The 26,258-nt window shown below is 37.3% G+C and overlaps 1 protein-coding gene across 1 annotated transcript in view; it reads right to left on the bottom strand.

Annotated features, from left to right (window-relative positions):
- Positions 1–8,614: 8,614 nt before the first annotated feature.
- The window catches only part of cdh13 (cadherin 13, H-cadherin (heart)), a 1,127,464-nt gene continuing 1,109,820 nt past the window's right edge, over positions 8,615–26,258 (bottom strand). The window contains 1 exon segment of the mRNA XM_030136869.1: positions 8,615–10,329. Coding sequence (XP_029992729.1) covers positions 10,322–10,329 — 8 coding nt within the window. The 3' untranslated portion in view covers positions 8,615–10,321.

The following is a 26,258-nucleotide window of genomic DNA, read 5'->3' as shown; positions in this document are numbered from 1 at the left end:
GAACAACAAAATCCATGAATATACAAGAGAACAGCTGTAGAATAACTGTCCACTGTAGTGACCAGTGTGCATGAAAGGGTTAAACTGGACAGAAACCCATAGCTGGGTCTCAGGAGGTTCATTTAACCCTTTCATGCAGAGTGGTCACTACAGTGGACAGTTATTCTACAGTTGTTCTGTTGTTTATTCATGTGTTTTGTTGTTTTAGTTCCATATCAGCCAACACAGTGGAGCTTATGCATCATCCCAAACACTGCAATTTATACAATTACTGTAACTTTGCTGTTCTTGATAAACCTGATCTGCACTAACATGTTTTAGTGTAAATCAATTGCTAATTGTTATAACACTGTAATTAACAGTTTTCTGGAACAAGAAGTTTTTTTTGTTTGTTTGTTTTTTTTGCATATCCACTATAAACCCAGCAATGCATTTTGTCCTCTGTAGGGGACAAAACTTTGACAGTTTTGCTTTAAAAATGCTATGCATAGCAAAGGACATTCCATTAAAAAAATCAATCAATCAGTCAATGAAAATAATGTTAAAAATGTATCTGAAAAAACTGTTGCATTATACAGTTTCCAATCAAGGCATTTTTTTTAAAATGTAAAACAGCTAAAACTGTCAATTTCCTGGGTCTCAGAGGATATTATCTCCATGAAATGAGTAATAACTAATATTAAAGTATGATAAAATGTGAGACAACATTAGCGATTTAGCAATTAGCGGCATTAAAAATGTTTTTATTTCATAGTTTTCACACAGTACAGGGTGTGGAAGCAAAATTTACAATGAACATTTAGTTGTTTTTTCTCAGCAGGCACTACGTCAATTGTTTTGAAACCAAACATATATTGATGTCATAATCATACCTAACACTATTATCCATACCTTTTCAGAAACTTTTGCCCATATGAGTAATCAGGAAAGCAAACGTCAAAGAGTGTGTGATTTGCTGAATGCACTCGTCACACCAAAGGAGATTTCAAAAATAGTTGGAGTGTCCATAAAGACTGTTTATAATGGAAAGAAGAGAATGACTATGAGCAAAACTATTACCAGAAAGTCTGGAAGATACTATTAAAGAAGAATGGGAGAAGTTGTCACCTGAATATTTGAGGAACACTTGCGCAAGTTTCAGGAAGCGTGTGAAGGCAGTTATTGAGAAAGAAGGAGGACACATAGAATAAAAACATTTTCTATTATGTACATTTTCTTGTGGCAAATAAATTCTCATGACTTTCAATAAACTAATTGGTCATACACTGTCTTTCAATCCCTGCCTCAAAATATTGTAAATTTTGCTTCCCCACCCTGTATATCACTTTCTGATGATGAGTTTTAAATACATGTTTCTTTGCTTCAAAACTTAAATGCATGGTGTCCAGTTGAGTGGACATTTTTGTAACTCCATGAAAAATAGGTTCATAAAAAAAAAAAAAAAAAAAAAAAAAGAATTAAATTGCATTTTGTTTTTCATGCCTAAAGAGGAATAAAAACACTCAAGAAAAAAATATTGACTAAGGTTCTCATAATTCATCCATGAAAGGGTAATGAGGTCACAGAGCTGTCCAAGTTCTAAAACTAAGATGATACTTTTTTTCATATTATTGCTTCGGGTCTATAGACATGTGTTTTGGAGAACACTGCCTTTATTACAGAGGTGATTTCTCAGACTGCAAGAGAAGCCCAGCTTCCCCTAAAATTATGAAAATTAAATGGTTAAATATGTTCGGTTGTGTTGACATTTCATTGACTACAAATGTGTTAGAACACGTTCATCTCACAGACGAGTTCGTTCAGAATCAGCTTTATCACAAACCAACGGACGCGATGTTGTTCACTTCTCCTCCATTCCCGTTGTGCTGTTTTCTCCTCCATCTCTGCTCAGTGCATTTGTCCGTAGACTACAGGCGTCTCTGGGCTTCAATGGGACTGAGTGGAACAGTTTTTTTTCATTGCCTCAAAACTGGACGGTAATTGGATAAATGCCACGATGTTGTCCCGCCCCCGGACGCCGGGCGTCTCTGGGGGTGAATGGAGCTGTGGGCGGAGCTCGGCCGGGCCAGACGCCAGAATCCCACGTGCTGATTGGAGGATCGGTCGAAAGGCTGAATCCCATTTGATTGACAGCTGTTTTCAGACCTCCTCCTTCACTGACACAGTTCAGTTTAATAACGCTGTGCATTCTGCTGTGAAATCAAGAGAGAAACTACAGCGAAATTACTCGTTCATTTCTTGCACTGTAAATAAAACACACTCATTGTACTTCCTTGTTTCAATTTAACATAATTTCACTGTTTTCTTGTTTCAGTTACATAATTTAATCATTTCTTGTTCGAGTTTAATATCGTTTTGTAGATAGTTAAATCAATCAAACTGTCGGCTAGGTTGGAGTGAAAGGAGCATCTGTAGTTTAAAAAGGCTGAGGTCTTACACCCACAACACACTGGGCCAAGGCCGTCTGAGCAGCCCAGCTCTGCTGGACATTCAGAGGACACTGGTCCAGTCCCTGGGAAAGACACCTACTTGGTACGATAAGGTCACCGAGCATTTTCTTAATTTTTTTTTTTTATTTTTTTTTTATGTAAGCCGACAATGAGCTTCCCCTGTCTGAAAGACGAGCAGCCGCCACTGCTTTATTACCCTTTTGAAAGTGAACTTAAACAAACTATGTGTCCACAAATGTGTACATCATGCATGAAAGGGTTAATAATGTCTCTGTGAAGCTGCTTTTTTTGTATGTTTTTTTTAACAAAGTAGAGGACTAAATGCTTAAATAAATGCTAAAAATTGTTGTTTTTACAACACATATCTGGAAATAATAATGTCTAATATTTGATTATGCATAAATATAAATACAGAAAACACAATAAAAGCCTTTAGTCATGTGTGTGTTTGGTTTGACCTGTGTGTCATTGAAAACTCCTGTGCTCTGGATGGTTTTTATAAAATGCTGCCAACAGGGTTCAGTCTAAAATATGTCCAAATATCCGTTCAGTTTTAGTGTCTTTGCTCTGGTTGCACTGAGGCTTAAAGTGCCTGGAGAGTTTATTGATTACATTAAAACGCACACACATAAACATGGTTTATGTAAGTGACCTTTTAAGTTCTGCACAGCCAAAATATTGCCTCTGGTCCAGATTGAACATGGATTTTCTATTAAAGCTCCTGTAAAAAAAAATACTATAATAATCTTCATGAATTAGTCTGAAACAAAGACAGTGTTATTTACATGAAAACAATACAGAAAGCTCTTACATTTTATTTTCTAGCCAAGATAAGTCACGTCTTATAGCAACAGTTTCTCTAAGGGTGAAAAAAAACTAGTTGCTTTGTATGAACTGTGTGGAATCCAGTCTGTTAAAACTGTACGGACTTCTGCACATTTGTATAAGGTTTGTTTATCACATTTATAACTGTGTTTTCTCTTTCAATCAGACTGACCTGAAACCTAATATGTAACATGACGCATATATGATGCAGATATTGTCTAGACCAGGGGTTTCAAACTCATTTTAATTCGGGGGTCACATATGGGGACCAAATATGAGCATAACCCTGTAAAACCTAAAACATTAAATCACTGACAGAAAATTCCAGTTCTTTGAAACTGGAGCCTTTATTGGTCCTTCTGAACAATTAAAAACATTTTTTTTTTTTTTCAAATATCAACTTACATGTGTGATTTTCCATTTTGTATCGTATTTGATACATCGGGTCTCAGTGTTCAAATATAAAATGATTTGACCATCCTTCTCAGGTACTATCTTTAATGTAATTTTTGCATTTCACAAATTCATCCCATGGGCCTGATCAAACCCTTTTTTTTTTTTTTGTGTGTGGGGGGGGACATATATTTGACACCCTGATCTAGACATATTTGCATTTTTTAAATTTCTTGCTGCATAATTTCTTATGTGTTATTGGTTGCTGCTGCTTTAACGCAACAATTTCTGGATCTATTTATGTATCTATGTATTTATCTATCCATCCATCCATCCATCCACCCACCCATCCATCCATCCGTCTGTTCGTCCATCCACCCATCCATCCACCCACCCATCCATCATCTACCCACCCATCCATCCGTCTGTTCGTCCATCCATCCATCCACCCATCCATCCATTCATCCATCCGTCTGTTTGTCCATCCATCCATCCATCCATCCACCCACCCATCCATCATCCACCCATCCATCCATCCATCCATCCATCCATCATCTACCCACCCATCCATCCATCCGTCTGTTCATCCATCCATCCACCCATCCATCCGTCCATCCATCCATCCATCCATCCATCCATCCATCCATCCATCCATCCATCCGTCTGTTCATCCATCCATCCACCCATCCATCCGTCCATCCATCCATCATCCACCCATCCATCCATCCGTCTGTTCGTCCATCCATCCATCCATCCATCATCCATCCATCCATCCATCCATCCATCCATCATCCATCCATCCTCCACCCATCCATCCATCCATCCATCCACCCTTCCATTCATCCATCCATCCATCCATCCGTCTGTTCGTCCATCCATTCGTCCATCCAACCAACCAACCAACCAACCAACCATCCATCCATCCGTCTGTTCATCCATCCATCCGTCCATCCAACCAACCAACCAACCAACCAACCAACCAACCAACCAACCAACCAACCAACCAACCAACCATCCATCCATCCACCCTTCCATCCATCTGTCTGTTCATCCATCCATCCATCCATCCTTCCATCCATCCATCCATCCATCCATCCATCCATCCATCCATCCGTCTGTTCATCCATCCATCCGTCCATCCAACCAACCAACCAACCAACCAACCAACCAACCAACCAACCAACCAACCAACCAACCATCCATCCATCCATCCATCCATCCATCCATCCATCCATCCATCCATCCGTCTGTTCATCCATCCATCCGTCCATCCAACCAACCAACCAACCAACCATCCATCCATCCACCCTTCCATCCATCTGTCTGTTCATCCATCCATCCATCCATCCTTCCATCCATCCACCCATCCATCCATCTGTCTGTTCATCCATCCATCCATCCATCCATCCTTCCATCCATCCACCCATCCATCCATCCATCCATCCACCCACCCCTCCATCCATCCATCCTACAGCTAATATAAGTGTGGTAGAAATGAACTACTCTAGACATAAACATCCTTTTCCGCTTCAGTCGTCCACTGTTTAACTATGTCTGCATTTGTATGTGTGTGTTTGCTGAAACATTTGTATTTACCCCAGCATACACTGACACTTCTCCTAAATTAACCCATATTTCAACACATGTGGTCCTGTACAGCACATCTGAACCACTTTAATTGGTTTATGTGAGCTCATGCAAAAACACTGCAGGTTTGTTTTCTTAATCTCCCTGACATCACTGTCAAACTTACATACCCACTTATTCTCTTTTTCTTAATTACCTTCAATTATAAACCTTTTTACAGTTTTTTTTTTTGTGTGTGTGTGTGTGCATGTGTTGGCAAAAAGCGTGTTGACACTAATACGATATAATGTCAAGCAATTATATGTCACTGGGACACAACAACCAGGTGCATGAGAGAAACAGTGGATTGGTGTGTGATGGCGCTAAGTGGAAAAAAATAATTTAAGTCATGTTGTAACAGCAGGAGATGAAACTGAGAAGAACGTACAGGAGATGACCATGTTCTAAAGCACAGGGGTCAAACATGCAGCCCAGGGACCAAATCCAGCTCACTAAAGGGTCCAATCTGGCCCATGGGATGTTTTTGCAAAGTCAAAAATTCCACAGTCTTGAATTAAATTAAGCCAAAAAAAAAAAAAAAGAAAAAAAAAAAAAATTAGCTTGAATTAAGGAAAAATGTTGAATTAACCAAGAAAAATTTTCAATTAAATAATAAAAAAAAAAATCTTGAATTAAGCCAAAAAATATCTTGAATTAAGCAAAAAAAAAATCTTGAATTTAGCAAAAAATTTTGAATTAAGCAAAAAATCTTGAATTAAGCAAAAAATCTTGAATTAACTTCAAATTTTTTCCGTTGTTTTAGTGCAAAAAAATAACATTAAACTATGAAAATATTTACATTTACAAACGATCCTGTAACAATAAAATGTGAATAACCTGAACAAACATGAACAACCTGAAATATCTAAAGAAAATGAAGCATAATTTTCACTATTTTCTGCCTGTTCCTCAGTGTTTAGCATCTTTGTAGATCCCATCCATAATGTACATGGAGAAATAATAAGTTTGAGGCAGAATATTGTTAAAATTGCATTTATTTTCCTTAAGAAATTTCAGTTTTTTCAGGTTATTCACGTCTTTTTTGTTTGGATAGTTTATAAAAGTAAGGATTTTCTTTTTTTTTTTCTTTACCCTAAAACAAAGACAAAAATTTGGAGTTGTCATAATTTATAGGTTATTATGTTATTATTTTACTTGTCCGGCCCACTGGAGATCAAATTGAGCTGAATGTGGCCCCATGAGCTTGACACCTGTGTTCTAAAGTGTTCAGAAGTGGAAGTTCCAGTCAGTGGTAATAGGAGTTTTCATCCCACTCGTCTGTTTGTGTGGTTCATGTTAGCAGCAGACAGCAGTCGTGTACTATAACTGCTATTACAGTGGTACATGTTTATATAGAAAGCAATACTTGGTCTCTTACCTGCTGACATTTGTACATGAATTCAGAAGGGGAATTCTGATACTTATTCTTTCTGTACAAATATGATCATATATTGCTTTGTGTTGCATTTGCTGGTACAGAACTGGGTCAAAGGGCTTTTGTTTACGCTGCACCTTCTGCATAGAATCAGCCACAGATAGACTGGAAACTGACTTCATTTCTTTGAGCGCTTTTAAGTCCAAATAGAGTTCTTGAGGCTGACTTTATAACTTACAGCAGCTTTTACTGTTGTTACTAAGTGTTTGTTACCCTTAAGTGGAGGGAAGGGGTATTGTTTTTGGTTCGGTTTGTTTCTTTGTTTGTTTGTTAACACTCTAGGAGCAAAACTATTGGTTGAATTCATACCAAATTGGGTTTATAGATTGCCAGTGACCAAGAATAGATGTGGTTACATTTTGGGAAAAGTAGGTCAAAGTTCAAATTTTTTAATGAATTTTTTAAAACCTTTTTTTCCCCCATTTACTTATAATGGGCAACATTTCACGTCTGTAGCGGCAAAACTATTAGTTGAACTCATACTAAATTGGGTTTATAGATTTCAAGTGACCAACAATAGATGTCATTACATTTTGGGAAAAGTAGGTCAAAGTTGAAATTCTTTCATGAATTTTTTTAAACCCCCCCCCCCCATATATATATATATATATATATATATATATATATATATACTGTATAATAGGCTAAATTTAAAATGTCTGTAGCTGCAAAACTATTGGTTGAATTCATATCACATGTGGTTTATAGATTACCAGTGACCCAGAATAGATGTCATATTTTGGGAAAAGTAGGTCAAATTTCACATTTTTCATGAATTTTTGAAATCTTTTTTTTTTTCCCATTTACTTATAATAGGCAAAATTTCACATGTCTGTAGCAGCAAAACTGTTGGTTGAATTCATACCAAATTGGGTTTATAGATTTCAAGTAACCAAAAATAGATGTCATTACATTTTGGGAAACGTAGGTCAAAGCTGAAATTTTTAAATGAATTTTTAAATTCTTTTTTTCCCCTTTTTTTATATATATAATAGGCTAAATTTAAAATGTCGGTAGCAACAAAACTGTTGGTTGAATTCATACCAAACTGGGTTTATAGATTGCCAGTGACCCAGAATAGATGTCATTACATTTTGGGAAAAGTAGGTCAAAGTTTAAATTTTTTAAATGAATTTTTTTAATACTTTTGTTTCTCCCATTTACATATAAAGGGGCGAAATTTCACAAATTCAGTCTATATAAACAATTTTGTTTCAATTTACTTCAAACCTGGCACATATACAGAGGCCGTTGATATGCTGACATCAGCACATGCATAAACATGGTGACATCAGCTGGATCGATGCCAAAATAAGCTACAATACGTGTGAGGGGCGGGGTTGTTGTGCCTGGCACCACTTGTTACTGTTTATGCTCGAATGTGTCTGTTCTATGTGTTTTAACTGTAATCCTGTAACTGTGGGTTGTATTTGCTGCTGCCCATCTTGGCCAGGACTCCCTTGTAAACGAGTAACTTTTCAGTTTGAGAGATATAAAACTTATTTTTAGACAATAGATCTCGAAAATCTTACTTGAAGAAATCTTACCAAGAAAATTTTCACTTGTTCCATTGGCAGATTTTTTTTTTTTTTTTTTGCTTAATTCAAGATTTTTTTTTTTTTTTTGTTTAATTCAAGCAAAAAATCTGCCAATAGAATAAGTGAAAATTATCTTGGTAAGATCTCTTGAAATAAGGTTTTCAAGATCTGTTGTCTAAAAGTAAGTTCTTATATCTCACTGAAAAGTTCCTCTTTAGGTGATTGTCTTATTTTAAGTGTGATGAGATATTTTGACTAGAAATGAGAAAAATACACTTGGTAAGATTTTGATTTTTTTCAAGTGTATTCGTCTCTTGAGTAAAAACACACTTAATGAAACAGCACTGTGGGAATTTTTCAGTAACGGCTTTATTAAATTAGTGCAAAAGACAGACATAACTCATTCAAAATGTCATCTTTTACTTTACGGTGGTCTTCCACACGAACCCACACACGCTACGTTCTGTCGATGAGCGCGAGAGAAAAAAGCGAAACTACCCACCAAAACCACAAACCGCCTGTGTTTTTCTTCTTTACACATCTTCTTCTTCTGACTCGTAACGAGAAAATGGAAACAGGAAGAGGGGCAGAGTTGACAATAGACAAACCGAACCTAAACACATGGCAGTCGTCAAAGTAAGACACCTGATTCTGCAATTAATCACAGATTTAAAAAAACAAAACAGAAAAATAAAAACAGAAAAAAAAAGATGTTACAAGAAAATACTCAACACATCAATAGCATTAGAAATAGTGCCTAAAATTCACAGAAAAAAGGTTTCCTCTTTTTTTTTTATTTAATCACTGTGTGGGTGACCAAAGAACTTGCAATCAAAGTACATAAGTTAATCAATACTGTATATTTATACAATGGTAAAAAATAAAATATTTATATAATAGTATTTTTTTTTTTTTTTTAAGGTTTACACCGTTACTATAAAGATATACGGTTTTCCACTCCATGACAACTAATGCAATAAAAACAGAAGCAAATCGAAGAAACAACTCCAGAGAGTTACTGACTTTGAAGGCTTATGGCTACCACCTTGTCCTAAACGACCACAACCACTGCAGACAAAGACACAGGCTTTGTTCTCTTCACCTAAAGAGGGAAACAAGATCAAACACAGTCTGTGACGAGAAAAAGAAAAGAACACATCAAAAAAAAGTCAATGCTCTTCCCCGACCAGGACGGTAGCTCAGCCTTCGCAGTGTTCCCTGGCCCACCGAAAGACAGAGAAAGAGAGAGAGAGAGGTCGATATAGATAGTAGATAGATATAGATACGATAGATTGATGGGGAGATGGGGGAAGGGGAGGGGGGGTGGGGTAGATAGATACTTGGACGATGACGATGAGCGGGGAAAATAGAGAAGAAGCAGCGACGGGGCAGAAGAAACAGATGAGGGAGGAAGAAGAGGTAGCCATGAGAGGAAGGAGAAGGAAGGGAGGATGGATGGATGAGGCTGAGGGTTAAAGGAGAGGTCCAATATGATGTAGAATTATAGCTTTATCGTGTCGTTACATGATGAGTAAATGCGTGGTTTCAAGTATCTCCTACGGATGCGGAGTGTTGTTAAATGTGTGAATGCTGCTTTAACACCGAGGGTTGGTCTGGAAATGTAAGTAAGGAAATACAATGAAAACCAAAACAAAAAGGTTGAGGATGAATGAATGAAGTGAGAAAGAGAGTCAGAAGAGATGACGATATGAGATGACAGTAGCACAGACAGACAGACAGACAGATGCAACAAGGAAAGTAAAGATGAAGAAAAAGGAGACACAGCGAGAGGGGAAGTGAGAGGGTTTTTTTTTTCTTTTTTTTTTTTTTTTTTCTTTGAGAAATTCCGAGTGGTGTTATACAGCAGTTGTGCCAGCAGGGATTGTGTGTTTTCTTATTTGATTTGTCATGGTGAGAAGACTTCTTCTCGCTTCTTCTTCTTCTTTTTTCATTTTCTTCTTCTTCTTCTCTCCTAAGCCTGGGTTGCGTGGGGGAGATAAGTCGTTGCTTTTCAGTGTTGCAAAAAAAGGACTACGGGAAGTTTTCAGCAGGATCTACAGGCCTGGTAGGAAAGGAAAGAAGAGGAGAGGAAAGGAAAAGAGGAGAGGAGAGGAGAGGAAAAGAGAGGAAAAGAGAGGAGAGGAGGAAAGGAAAAGAGAGGAGAGAGGAGAGGAGAGGAAAAGAGAGGAGAGAGGAGAGGAGAGGAAAAGAGAGGAGAGGAGAGGAAAAGAGAGGAGAGAGGAGAGGAGAGGAAAAGAGAGGAAGAGAGAGGAAAGAGAGGAGAGGAGAGGAGAGGAAAAGAGAGGAGAGAGGAGAGGAAAGGAAAAGAGAGGAGAGGAAAAGAGGAGAGAGGAGAGGAAAGGAGAGGAGAGGAAGAGAGAAAAGAGGAGAGGAGAGGAAAAGAGAGGAGAGGAGAGGAAAAGAGAGGAGAGGAGAGGAAAGGAGAGGAAGAGAGGAGAGGAAAGGAAAAGAGAGGAGAGGAAAAGAGAGGAGAGGAAGAGAGAAGAGAGGAGAGGAGAGGAAAAGAGAGGAGAGAGGAGAGGAAAGGAGAGGAGAGAGGAGAAGAGGAGAGGAGAAGAGGAGAGGAAAGGAGAGAAGAGGAAAAGAGAGGAGAGGAGAGGAAAAGAGAGGAAAAGAGAGGAGGGGAAAAGAGAGGAGAGGAGAGGAAAAGAGAGGAGGGGAAAAGAGAGGAGAGGAAAAAGAGAGGAGAGGAGAGGAAAAGAGAGGAGAGGAAAAGAGAGGAGAGAGGAGAGGAAAGGAAAAGAGAGGAGAGGAAGAGAGAAGAGAGGAGAGGAGAGGAAAAGAGAGGAGAGAGGAGAGGAAAGGAGAGGAGAGAGGAGAAGAGGAGAGAAGAGGAGAGGAAAGGAGAGAAGAGGAAAAGAGAGGAAAAGAGAGGAAAAGAGAGGAGGGGAAAAGAGAGGAGAGGAAAAAGAGAGGAGAGGAGAGGAAAAGAGAGGAGGGGAAAAGAGAGGAGAGGAAAAAGAGAGGAGAGGAGAGGAAAAGAGAGGAGAGGAAAAGCGAGGAGAGGAGAGGAAAGGAAAAGAGAGGAGGAGAGGAGAGGAGGAGGGGAAAAGAGAGGAGATAGAAAGAGAGTAGAAGAAAGGAGAGGAAAAGAGGAGAGGAGACAAGGAGAGGAGAGGAAATGGAAAGGACAGAAGGGAAAGGAGACAAAAAGAGGAGGAAATGTGGAGGAGGAGAAGAACAGAAGAACAGAAGTCAGGACACCTTGTACAGTCAGTCATGGCTGAGCCAGCTCAGGTCATCAGTTCCACAGAACAGCTGATGGTCTGACATCATTAAAGCTTCAGTCAGGACGGCCCCAGCCGTTCCACCTGTCCTCCTTTAGTCTGCACAAACACAGTCATGGGCTTTAATGGGACAGTCCTGCTGAAAGTGCCTCAGCCTGGTCCTGCCTCCACATGCTGGACAGCTCAATCAATACGACTGAACGCAGCCAGTCTGCTCTGAAGTTAAAGAACACCCTGAGTTTGATTTATCACACCATCCACAGACACTCTGCTGCCCACAGGATTTACCCCACACTGACGAGAACTTGTAGAATACTGGAAGTTTTAGCTGGAGTTGAGAACCAGTTCACTTCCTGGTACTTGTGGACGGATCTGACGCACAAACCCACGCCCTGTCGTCTGTTTCAGTTTGAGGATTTCCTATCGTCCTACCCTTACAGTGGACAGCTATTTTTTTTTATTTTTTTATTTCTTTTATTTTTATTTATTTATTTATTTTTATTTTTTAAATTTTATTATTTATTTATTTATTTATTTCTAAATAAAATAATAATAATAAAATAAAAGTGTGCAGTTATTCTACAGCTATTCTCTTGTATATTCATGGGTTTTATTGTTTTAGTTAGACTGCAACTGATCCAGAATGCTGCTGCTCCAGTCCTCACTAAGACCAAGAGAGTGGACCACATCAGTCCAGTTCTGAGGTCTCTACACTGGCCCCCTGTCTCTCAGAGAATAGACTTCAAAATTCTCTTACTAGCATATAAAGCACAGAATGGTTTAGGCCCAAAATCCATCAGAGACCTTCTAGTCCAGTATGAACCATCCAGACCACTCAGGTCATCTGGTGCAGGTCTGCTCTGTGTTCCCAAAGTCAGAACTAAACATGGAGAATCAGCGTTCAGCTTCTATGCTCCATATATCTGGAACAAACTACCAGAAAATATCAGGTCTGCTGAGAGTCTGAGTTCTTTTAAGTCCAGGTTAAAGACTCACCTGTTCACTGCTGCCTTTGACTAAAAGGCTTTTGACTTTTTACATTTTATATTCTCTTTGAAACTCTGCACTGCAACTTTTACTTTAATATGTGTTTTTATTTTTATTTTATTCTATTTTATTTTATTTTTTTATTTTATGTGTTGTTTTGCTGTTTTTAATCACCTTTTACATGTTTCTTTTATAATGTTTTAAATGTGTTTCTTTTTGTTTCTTTTATTTCAATGTCCTGTGTGAAGCACCTTGAATTGCCTTGTTGCTGAAATGTGCTATACAAATAAACTTGCCTTGCCTTAGTTCCATATCAAAACAGTGGACGCTTATGCACCATCCCATAATACACTGCAATTCCTACCATTACTGTAAGTTTGCTGTTCTTGATAAACCTGATCTGCACTAACATGTTTGGGTGTAAATTGGTTGCTTGTTATTGTTATTAGACTGCAATTAACCCTTTCATGCACAAATTATGAGAACCTTAATCAAATTTTTTTTCCCTGTTTTCATTTCTCTTTAATCATGAAAAAAAACATGATTGAAAAATTTCTTATGAAAATAAATAAAATAAATAAAAAAAAATGTAAAAAAAAAAAAAACATTTAAAAAAAAATAATAATCAAAAATAATAATTCTTATTAACCTAATTTTCATGAAGTTGCAAAAATGTCCACTCAGCTGGACACCATGCATTTAATTTTTGAAGCAAAGAAACATGTATTTACTGATAAATTGTGTGAAAACTAATGGGGGGGGGGGGGGGCGTTCAGGGGAGATCTACACAATGTTACCAATTCATGTCAGAAAAGATATGTAATGTGTTAAAGCTTTAATAAAGATATGTGTAAAAAAAAAATTAAAAAAAAACAACAAAATCCATGAATATATGACAACAGCTGTAGAATAACTGTCCACTGTAGTGACCAGTATACATGAAAGGGTTAATAGTTTTTTTTTTAAACAAAAAGTTGTTTTTTTTGGCATATCTCCATGAAGTGAGTACAGACTAGTATTAGAGTTAAAATGTGAGAAAACATCAGGTTAGCAGCCTTCAAAAGGTTTTTATTTCATAGTTTTCACACAGTATATCAGTAAATGTCTATTTCTTTGCTTCAAAAATTAAACGCAGTGGAACTCAGAAAGAAAAGCAGGGTCATAAGAAAATTTCTAATCGCATTGTTTTTTTAATGCCTAAAGAGGAATAAAAACACTCAGGAAAAAAATCTTCTTAGGTTCTCATAATTTATGCATGAAAGGGTTAAATCCGGGCTGTCAAAGCCAGGTTCTAATAGTTTTGAATTTTTCCATTATAGTTTTATTTAGTTTTGAGTTTTCTTTCTCTAATTCCGTTAGTTTTAATTCATTTTTAGAGCAGGTTGGCTAGTTTTTATTAGATTTAATTTTTTTCTAAATGCTTAGTTTTAGTTTAGTTTAGTATTAATTTTAGTTTTAAAAAAAAATATATCTTTCATCTTCTTCTCCATCATATTCAAATAAATCCCAGACAGGACTCTGCTGCTTTCTCCCAACTTTAGTCTCCATGTTTCCAGGTAGAGTGGGGACCAGAAGACGACTCTAAGTGTGTGTGGGGGGGGGTTTCAGGAAATGTTGATACTGGCACAAGTAACAAATGATTAAATTTTGGTGGTGATGGGGGGTGGATGTCTGTGCTCTCCGAGTGCTTTTCCAGTTATATCCTGTGTAGATCAATGTTCTTATTTCATATATCTTTCTTTACTTTAGTTTATTAATTCAGTTATATTGTATTTTTTTCTTCTCTTTGTGGGCTCAGCTGGCTGACAGGCAGTTGTCTGTACCGATAAGGCAGCAGCCGACACCAACTGTACTCCCAGTCATCATTGCCCATTTTTCTAACACCTTTGCTTGTGTATCCTCTTTTATTTGGACATTTTACCAGGGAGTATCTCACACTACTTTTTTTTTCTTTTCTCCTACTTGTCTTGTCCAGCGTATTGTATTTTTAATTCTTTTTTTTTTTTTCTTTTTTTCTTGCATATTGTTCATTTTGGGGGAGGTATTCATACAGGGTGACACAAAAAAATGGGAACTTTTTAACAATCCAATAAAACCAAGAGTGATGGAAGAAAAATATCTTATTCATAGTAATTGAAACCTTAAAACGTGCCATTTAAGAAACAATGATGGAATTTTCATTTTTTAAAAATTACTTCCTGTAGATGGCGTCCTCCTGTACCAATGCATTCTTGAAATCTGCTGTTGAGATTCCTCATTGACCGCTGCAACATCTCAGCTGGGATACTGTGAATTTCATCCTGATTTCTCTGTTTTAACTCATCCGGAGTTCTTGGTCGAGTCGTGTACACTTTGCTCTTGAGATAGCCCCGCAAGAAAAATCACCGTTTTTATAAAACATTTTTATGGCTAACGCACGCTGTTGCCTGTTCCACTGATCCATGGTTACTAAAATGGGGGCGTTTTTACTTGCTCAAGGTCAGTGTCTCACAGTGCTGCCACTTGCTCATGTCTGCCAATACGTACTTCAAAAATTCCCGTTTTTTTGGGTAACCCTGTATAAGCCTTTTTTGGCTTCTAAACCTCTCCTGCACAATAATGTTACTTGTTTGAATGTTTTTTTTTTTTTTCTTGTTTTATGATGTGCAAATAAATAAAAATAAATACATAAATAAATAAATAAATAAATATCAACCAGTATATCGGTTATCGGCCAATATCAGATATCAGCCAATATACTGGATACCGGCTTTTTTTTGTGGCCCCCAATATCGGTATCAGCATCAGCCCCAAAAATCCCATATCGGACTCTAATCTAAGCGTAATTTTAATATTTCACAAATTCATCCCAACCCAGCCAGCATGTCCATGTGGGCCCCAGAAGGGTTCCATTTGGGTTTGTCCATAGTTTCCATGGTGGCCCCACATGTGTTTGCCCATACCAGGATCAGAATCAGAGATCTGAATATCTCATATTATTTATTCTTCACACTATTTATCCCTCAATATTTATCTTTCATGTCATTTGCACTACTTCTCATGTTATTCGCACTGCTAAAATTCTATGTTTTACAAATATCTTAATTTACAATACTTTTTCAAAAAAATTTTTAAAGTAAATAACTCTGCCTTTTACTGATATTTGTTGTTGTTTTACTTATATTTGTTGACTGTCTATAAATTCTTGCACTGAACCTGAGAGCTTTACCTCAATTTTGTTGTACTTAATGACAATAAAGAGATTCAGATTCTGATTCTGATATGGGCAAACACATGTGGAGCCACCGTGGAAACTGCGGACAAACCCACATGGGACCCTTACAGGGTGGGGAAGCAAAATTTACAATGAACATTTAGTTATTTTTTCTCAGCAGGCACAACATCAATTGTTTTGAAACCAAACATATATTGATGTCATAATCATACCTAACACTATTATCCATACCTTTTCACAAACTTTTGCCCATATGAGTAATCAGGAAAGCAAACGTCAAAGAGTGTGTGATTTGCTGAATGCACTCGTCACACCAAAGGAGATTTCAAAAATAGTCGGAGTGTCCATAAAGACTGTTTATAATGGAAAGAAGAGAATGACTATGAGCAAAACTATTAGGAGAAAGTCTGGAAGATACTATTAAAGAAGAATGGGAGAAGTTGTCACCCGAATATTTGAGGAACACTTGCACAAGTTTCAGGAAGCGTGTGAAGGCAGTTATTGAGAAAGAAGGAGGACACATACAGGGTGAGGAAGCAAAATTTACAATATTTTGAGGCAGGGATTGAAAGACAGTGTATGACCAATTAGTTTATTGAAAGTCATGAGAATTTATTTGCCACAAGAAAATGTACATATTGGAAAATGTTTTTATTCTATGTGTCCTCCTTCTTTCTCAATAACTGCCTTCACACGCTTCCTGAAACTTGCGCAAGTGTTCCTCAAATATTGGGGTGAGAACTTCTCCCATTCTTCTTTAATAGTATCTTCCAGACTTTCTGGTAATAGTTTTGCTCATAGTCATTCTCTTCTTTCCATTATAAACAGTCTTTATGGACACTCCAACTATTTTTGAAATCTCCTTTGGTGTGACGAGTGCATTCAGCAAATCACACACTCTTTGACGTTTGCTTTCCTGATTACTCATATGGGCAAAAGTTTCTGAAAAGGTATGGATAATAGTGTTAGGTATGATTATGACATCAATATATGTTTGGTTTCAAAACAATTGACGTAGTGCCTGCTGAGAAAAAACAACTAAATGTTCATTGTAAATTTTGCTTCCCCACCCTGTACAATAAAAACATTTTCTATTATGTCAATTTTCTTGTGGCAAATAAATTCTCATGACTTTCAATAAACTAATTGGTCATACACTGTCTTTCAATCCCTGCCTCAAAATATTGTAAATTTTGCTTCCCCACCCTGTATATCCAGCCCAGTTGTAACCCTTCTGGGGCCCACATGGACATGCTGGCTGGGAAGGGCCAGACCGGACCCTGGACTGGACCCTTTGATGGGCCAGATCTGGCCCCCGGGCCACATGTTTGACACCCCTGATTTAAATGTATGTGTGTGTTGAGGCAGAAATATGAACAAGTGTGAGAAAAGACAAACAGCTCAGTGTGAGGTGTGTTATTCAGTAATGTGGCTGTTCGTCTCATCAGGCTGGTAGAATGGCTTTCAACAAGGTGGTTTGAAATTTGATCCAGAAAACACACACCAACCGACTTAAACACACACCTACACACACACACACACACACACACACACACACACACACACACACATACACACACACTGCGGTATGAAATGTGAGAGTCTATTGATTGCCTCTCTGCCAGCCATCTCCTCCCAGGCTGCTCCCCATTTCTGACATGTTTGGAGATGGCTGAGCATTCGACAGACGCCCTTCTCCCTCCCTTCCTGCTCGCCATTTTCGCTCATTTTCTCCTTTCTTTTTTCCAACCGCTGTCTCCTTTAGTACCTATTTTCTTTTATGACTGAATTGGATGGGGTGCGCCAGGCTCCACTTTCAGACCAAAGTACAAGTCAAGCCCTCGACCCACGCGCGACCGCTGAACTTTGGAATAATATTTTAATGCCGGTCCAGGTAGGGTCCGTTAACGTCCGGCGAGTTCAGAGAAAGGTCGTTTTTTCGCTTCGACTTCATTTAAATTGCGCTTCACGGCGGATACGGCCACTTCACTGCACACTCCGCTAATGTGGAACAAGAGGCACAAGCAGGTCATTCAATCACTGGTTCCTAATTCTAACACTTCTGTGGTGCTTTAGAAACAGCGGAATATTTGTAATAATTGTAAAGCGGAAAACTCTTAAGTAATTTTCCTCCATTGAAAAAAATAAGAGATATAGTAGTAGCATGTTGCAGCCAAACACATTAGGACTGTGGAGTGTGTTTTAATGGGTCTATGCCTGATGGTGTTTGTGTTTTAGGGTGGAAATACATTCATGGTTAATATTTTTTGGAAAAACACAAATAGATTATTTACTTAAATGTGATTTATTTGTCATTAACCCATAAAGTCCCTTTTGTGGCAGTTCCCATATGAAATTTTCCTCTAAGTTTAACCTTTCTGAAGTGATTTATCGCCATTTATTACAATATTTTCCTCTGTGTTTTGCATTGTTTCAGAAAAAATCACGCATTTTCCTGCATTTAATTTAGTGATGTTCCTGAAAGCTCAGATTAAAGTTGAAGGTTATTGTATGAAAATCTGAGAAAACTGAAGAAAAAGTGACTTTTTCAACAAAATCTTCAACTAGTGTCTCCATCCACTGTCACTGATCCAACTCCAATGGTTTTACTGGTGAATCAGTGTTGTAGATTGGGTTGTCCCATTTTATAGGGGAATATTTCAACCCCTAACCCTTGCAACTCTGTTTGAAGGGGTAGAGGTGAAAATGATAATTGGGAGTGAACCCACACTGGAAAAAAAATCAAAATCTTACAAAGTGTATTTTTCTCATTTCTAGTCAAAATATCTCATCACACTTAAAATCAGACATAATCACCTAAAGAGGAACTTTTCAGTGAGATATAAGAACACATTTTTAGACAATAGATCTTGAAAATCTTATTTCATGAAACCTTACAAAATAATTTTCACTTGTCCCATTGGCAGATTTTCTTGCTTCACCCTATAATGCCAAATGTATCGTATTTGATACATGAGTTTTGAAGCCCTCTACATGATCAGTGTGATTTTTTTTTCTTGAAAAACCTGATGTATACAATTAGATACATGCAATACACGGATAATCCACCAGGGGGGAGGAATTCATTCACCAGAGGTCTTTCCAGTGACACTACAAGACTGTCATTAATGAGGAAGGAGGCAGAACTTTGGCAATTTTGAAAAGGAATTACCAATTTGTTAGACATGTTTGTGTTATATTATGTTTTTGTTTGTTCAAAAATAATCAGCATTGGGCATTGAGACCCGATGTATCAAATATGTTACAAAATTGAAACTTATACATGGATACATGATATTTGAAAAAAAAAAAAAAAAAATTGGGTTCTTCAGAAGGACCAATAAAAGGCTCCAGTTTCAAAGAACTGGAATTTTCTGGCAGTGATTTAATGGTTCAGACTTTACAGGGTTAATTCAAGCAAAAATATGTTGTATTACCTTTTTTTTTTTTTTTACCTCCGCTAAGAGTAACGGCAGAGGTTATGTTTTCATCAGGGTTTGTCTGTCTGTTTGTCGGTTTGTCTGTTAGCAAGATAACTCAAAAAGTTATGGACGGATTTTGATGAAATTTTCAAGAAATGTTGATACTGGCACAAGGAAGAAATGATTACATTTTGGTGGCGATCAGGGGGGCATTGATCTGCCTTGGCGGAAGTTTGCGCTCTCCAAGTGCTTTTCTAGTTTTACTTCTTTTTAGAGGGGTATTTTTTCCAGTGTAAAGATATATCCATTTTTTCCTCACTCATTGATGCCTCACTATTAATAATATAATATTTTATGTGTGAATACCTGAGTCAGGGCGGCCACTTTACACCTTAATATTAAACTGCATTTCCCTGCTCGTACTCAGCAGATACAGTGTAAAATCCATATTATGTGAGACCTCCCGCTGCTTCCCTTCTTCCCTGCACAGTTCTGATGCCTGCATGCACATACAGTGGAAGTACAACACCTCAGTGTGTTAGTGGGATCAGGTGTACTATAGGCATTCTTCCTTACTTAACAGGCTTACCTTTAAGCCTTGCCTTTAACTGCTAATCTAGCCAAATACATGCAGCAAAATGTGGTGTAAAACAACCAATTTGGAGGTGGCAATTTGTCATAGCTACTGTTTGTTACCAAAGGGTTTACTATTGCATTCTGCTTTGTGCTAGTCTTTTGTTAGCGCATGAGTGGGCTGCACTGTTGCTCGCTCCGCTGTGGTCAAAGCTGTGCAGTGCTTTGTGTAATAACTTGGCAGGCGGTATCAGTGAGACAAACTCATCACGCGTTACGACTGTTGACATGCCAATATGTCTCTCTGTATTAATTTTTTTTTTTTTTTCTCCGTCTTTATCCTCCTACATCTCTTCCAGCCCCCGCTCGCCGCTCACTTTCTCTCTATAAGATTAGGGAACGGTCTTGAGGAATGTGAACTATAATTTTCCCAGACGTTCTAAAATGAATTGAACTGTACACTTCAAAAAAAATTCTAAGGCGATCGATGCGCGTCTGAATGGTGGTGAATATCTAATACAGTAGTAGGGTGGGGACGCAGGAGGGGAAGGGAAGGGAAGGGAGGATTGATTTTTTTTTTTTCTCTTCCAATTGTTTTTCTTTCAATGCCCCTTCATAACACTCAGACCTAAGTGTGCCCCCCCCCCCATGCCTAAAAAAGAAATAAAATTCAAAAAACACTCGGAGGCACTTGCGACTCAGATATTGGTTTTTGCAAATCTAATGAGTGTGTGGCAGCCTCTGTTTCCCCTTGTATGAAGAAGTGGATATAAAGGAGGCGATTCTTCCCCTCTGGCTAAAAAAGTCAAGGCCCTGACATGAAAATACATTGGCAAATCAATTCACCTCAGCTCTCCGGCAGACATAGGCTATGAACATATACAGGTCAGGACGAGATGAAAGGAAGCATTAGGTAGGACCAAGAGGGATGAGCAGACGGAAGCCCAGTATAATCACTGTACACGAAGCCATGAATGAGACCCTTCATGTAATAGTTTATAGCAGGGGTGTCAAACTCATTTTAGTTCGGGGGCCACATTCAGCCTCATACGATATAAAGTGGGCCAGACCAGTAAAATATATAAATAATAGGATAAGAACTTTTGAGTGAAAAAACTAAATTCCGTAATTAAAATGTTTACATCTACAAATTGTACTTGAATATAACTTGAACAAATCTGAACAACCTGAAAATTCTTTAGTAAAATAAGCACATTGTTAACAATATTACGCCTTAGTTTATCATTTATACACATGAATCACAACTTAGAGATCACAGTGGATCTACAAATACACAAAACATTTAATAACAGGCAGAATATTATTAAAATTCCACATACTTCTCTTGAGAAATTTCAGATATTCAAATTTTTTGTAAAAGGCTAGTCTGTAAATATAAACATCTTCATCCAATTTAATTGATTTACACTAAAACGATGAGACAAATTTACAGTTTTCATTATTTATAGTTTATTATGATAGAATTTTACTGGTCTGACCCACTTTAGACTGAAATGATTTTAACATCCTCCATATCTTCAGTGTAATTTCTGTATCTCACAAATACATCCCAGGGGCCGGATTGAACCCTTTAGCGGGCCAGATTTGGCCCCTGGGTCGCATGTTTGACACCTGTGGTTTATAGGAATAGACGTGATCATAACAAAAGGAAATCAAAGACGGGAGTTTTAGAGCTTTTAGATCTGTGTGAGATTACACCTGTTCATGAGCAGTGTTGTGCAAGTCACTTCCAAACTGTAATACATTACAGATTACTTGTTATTTAAAAGCAGTGTTGGGAATAACAGCGTTAAAAATAGCGGCGTTACTAACACCGTTATTGTTTTCCAGTAACACTGGTCTACAATTTTTTAGAAATGATTTACTTCAGACATTAAATGTGCTACATGTTACACATTTTAATAAGATTAATTGGAAAATAAATGACAAAAGTGCAGGTTTGCTGATGTTTTCAAGATATATGATTGCGTGTTATTACACATATATATTGGTTTATGTACATTTATATCATAGTTTTATAAATCTTCCACTAAATAGAACCTGTAAAGTGAATGTATCCTAATGTGCAGACAGTGTTTTGAAGTAGATCTTGTAGCTCTGAGACAAATATTCCTTTTGAGTCAAACCCATTCTCTCGTTAATTCTTGAATTTCACATTTTGACCCAAGGCTGTATCTTGGAAAGTTCAGCCAACCAGCATTTTTGACTTGATTTTTCTTTATCAGTGACTCTCATGTGGTAAAATTCCATTACTTCTATTCTGGAAGCATTTTCCTTGCAGACCAGTGTAACGGGTAATCTAATTAATTACTATTTGAAACATTACAACGCCGTTACCGTTAACGACAGTGAAATGTGGTGCGTTACTATGCACTGATATCTAACAGCTGTTATCCGTCCTGGCTCGCTCAGCCAGGCACGAGAGGTGTGACGTTCGCGGACGAGTCGAGTCTTTTGAACGGCTCTTTTCAGTGAACGATAAGAACCGATTCGTTGCGAGCCGTTCTTATATTCAAATCACCCACACTGCCTTCATGCTTCACCTGTGTGTCCATGAGTCTGAGTTGTCCACGCTGCCTTCACCTGAACGACTGACATGTCCGAGTTTTAGTTGTCCCAGCACACCCCATTCATTTGAACGCAGCTACGTGTGCAGCTAATTTAGGGGAGGAGTTATCAGTGAGAGTCCAACTGACTGGACTGACTGTATCAGGGAGGAGCGACTGAAAAAAGTGCAGATGTGGGATTAACTGGAGGAGCATCTTCTTCCTATAAATGCAGATATGCACTTATGTGGTGGACCCCAGCCGGGCCCTGGTGGACCCCAGCCTCACTACAGTCATGGTATTCAGTACCTGTCTGCTGTTCTACTCTATGCAACTGGCCCGTGAAACACACTCAAAAATCAGTTTCCTTTTACGTATTTGAAGGTTTTTCAAAAAAGTAACACAAATAATAAATAAATAAATAAAGAAAAAAAGAAAAAAAAGAAGAGAAAAAAAAGAAAAGAAGAAAGAAAAAGAACAGAAAAAAGAAAAAAAAAAAAGGCAACACAATAATTACTTTCCCTGGTAACTAATTACATTTATGAAGGAGTAATTACGTTATTAATTCAATCACTTTTTTGGGAAAGTAACTTGTAACTATAACTAATTACTTTTAAAAAGTAATTTGCCCAACACTGTTTAAAAGTAATTCCTTACCGTACAATATTACTGTCTCAGAATTGTAATTCGTTACATGACTCCAGTATTACTTTTAAGTTACGTACAGACTCTCGTCATAAATGGTGCATTCGCAGTAGAAACACCGCCCCCCCTCCCCCAACAGATGACAGATCTGATGTTTGTGCACGTGTGTATTTGCTTGGAATGAATAGTGTTGTGCAAGTTACTTTCAAACTGTAATTCATAACCGATTACTCATTACTGTTATTTCAAAGTAATTCCTACCTTAAAATATTACTCTAGTCTCAGAATTGTAATGTGATACATGACTCCTGTATTACTTTTTGCATAACTGGCGTGTGTGCAGTAGAACCCAACCCCCCCCCCCACCCCCCCCCAGAGTCACATTAGTCAGTAATGAGCATACGTCCATGTGGACAGTGGACTGTCTTCTGTCGTCTTCACCCATTGACTGAACACCAACAGGAAATAGAACTTTACAGACGCATTTTTGATTCCTGAAGGTCTCACGATCTTGCTGTTTTTATTTATTTATTTTCATTTGAGCTATTAAATTATGGGTGAAAAGTGTGTTGTAACGCAAGCGCTACTGAGCATGTACTGAGTACAGGGTTCCCACGGGGTCTTAAAAAGTCTTAAAAGTCTTGAATTTACAAATCTGCCTTTAATACCTTAAAAAAGTCTTTAAAGCGTATTCAATTTGAAATGGTAGGTCTTAAATTATGTTGCCATAAACTTGTTCACTGTATTGTGTTTACATGTGTCTGGGAAATGTCCAAACTGCAAAAATCGACCTCTCAACATTATTTGGTTCTACCCCAACCCTAAAAGCAGAGGTTTTGTGGACTCTAAATACTGGAGCTAAACACATGTCATAGAATGCCAAGAATTCCATAGTTATGGGACTCCTTAGTTTTGTATTTTGATAAGTTCAACACCCTCCTGTAGCATCATATACCCCGTAAGCTACAAATAACACGTGAAAGTGTACCTTATTTATTTATCCATATCATTATTTATATTACTGTGTGCCCCCCCCTTATTTTTTTATTTATTTATTTTTTGTTTCATGTTTTGTGGCAGTTTGTATGTATGTGGGAAGGGGGGGAAGGAGGGGATTTGGTTGGTTAAACTAAGAAAAACAATTCAAGACACTGTATCTAAAATGCATCATATATACATTTAATTTTATATATATATATTTTTTTGCTACACACTAATAAAAGTGCTCTTTCATTTGTTGTTTTTGCATGCACGTTTATATGTATATGTATGTATGTGTATATATATATATATATATATATATTATATATTTATATATGCGTGTGTGTGTGTGAATGTGTCTCTATATGCATATATGGTTTTACTTTGAAAAACAGGGAAAGTAAACTGTAATTCTGGGATTGCAAGTGTTCTATTTTTCTTCAATAAAAAATGTTGGAAAAAAAAAAAGCATCATATATTGTTTTTCCTTTCTTGAATTAAAAAAAACAACAAAAAAAAACAATGCCAACGACTGAATCACTGAGCTGTTTAAATGCATGTTCTCTGATTCAGATATAGCTAGTGTGTTTACATGTGGTGCTGACAAAACGGCTTATATCGCTAAATTTGGAATAGCAGCGCACATCAAAACAGAGCTTGTTTTAAAAGTGAATAACAGGCTTTTCATTCTTAGGTTTGGCTGTAAAATGGGCATTCAATTCTGTTCGAAGTAGTCTTAAAAAGGTCTTAAAAAAGTCTTATATTTAACTTGTAGAAACCTGTAGGAACCCTGGGGTAAAATATTACCAAAAATTGATTAGTAATGCTTTACACAACTGCATTACAGCATAAAGTAATCTGTTACTGTAATGCATTACTTTTGTAACTAGTTACTCCCAACACTGTTCATGTAATAGTTTACATAACAGAACAACAGGAAATCACAGAGGGGAGTTTTAGAGCGATCTGTGGAACAGTACACTTGTTCCTGATATGTAAACTTCCTAATTAGACATATGGATATGCATAAGTACGGCATTCCCTACCCACCATGCATTATGTTGTTGTGTAAAAATACAGAAGGAAACACCTAAATATTCAGTGAATATAAACAACCTCCTGCGTCTGCTCATTCTCTAACTACTGCAGCTGTGCCGACACAAATGAGCATATTTTCATTTCAAAGTACAAGACAGAAAGAATTACATTTGGGTCTTTTTCTTCAAATGTTTAACATTGACTTAATAGAGCAGTGGTTCTCAGACTTTTTATAGTGGAGTACCCCCTGAAATATGCTTTTTTAGCCAAGTACCCCCAGCTAATCCATTCCCTTCTTCTGCTGTTTGACGTTTGCTTGTTTTCATACCCAACTACAGTTTTTTTATTTATCAATTTTTTTGGTTTTTATGTGATATACCTGTTGTGAAGCACATTGAGTCTGCCTTGTGCATGAAATATGTTCTATAAATAAAGTTGAATTGAATTGAACTCTCGCTTCAGCATTTTTGACTGAAAAAATTCAGCAAAATTGGTTCCTGTGTCGAAACTTTGTAAACAACCATACATATATTTAACTGTCATATATTATAAGTGAATTATGTGTGCAATATATAAACTGAAAAGTGCCCTTTGTCACTGACAAGAAAAACAAACTAATTGTCAATAATAAATAAATGAAACTTTCACCAACAAAAAAATAATACTGAATTGCTCAAATAAACTCATCTTGAATAAAATAAAATAGAAATGTTCTTAAAATGTTACCAAAGCTTAAACAATACGATTGACAATAAAACTATTATATGAATGTATTTAATGTGTTTTATATTTCAGCATTAAATCTCATTTATTTTGTATTCAGTACGTGATGACTTACTTAATGTATATTTCCCAAAAAATTTCAAGTACACCCCCATTTGAGACAGACTGTACTAGAGCATCACAGTAATTCACTGATGGTGACTTATCATAGTGTCTCCACTTTATTGCCAAGTCTTTTTTGGGTGAAAGCTTCAGCTTAATGCCTAAAATGTAAATTTAACAAGCGGTGGGAGGTAAGGATGAATCAAACAGGACACTGGAGGGAAAGGGGAACCATTTCCATGCCTTTCTAATTGCTGAAAGGAGAGGAGCGTGACAGTTGATTGGCCCAGGTATGTCACGGCTGTTCGACTAAAAGCGGCGGCTTTGCAGCATGAAGAAGAAACATTAGAGAGGGAGATGGAATCTGTCAAGGTAACAATGGTTAAAATCAAAGTTAATCAGCTTTATCAGTCTAGACTTTATATTTAACAAATTAACACTATCAAGTTTGATATATTTTATAGTTTGAGTATTCTATGTGGTGTGTGATT

The sequence above is a fragment of the Sphaeramia orbicularis genome, chromosome 6 (genome assembly GCF_902148855.1).
Source record: "Sphaeramia orbicularis chromosome 6, fSphaOr1.1, whole genome shotgun sequence".
Taxonomy (NCBI): domain Eukaryota; kingdom Metazoa; phylum Chordata; class Actinopteri; order Kurtiformes; family Apogonidae; genus Sphaeramia; species Sphaeramia orbicularis.
This window is presented reverse-complemented; position numbering and strand designations above follow the sequence as displayed.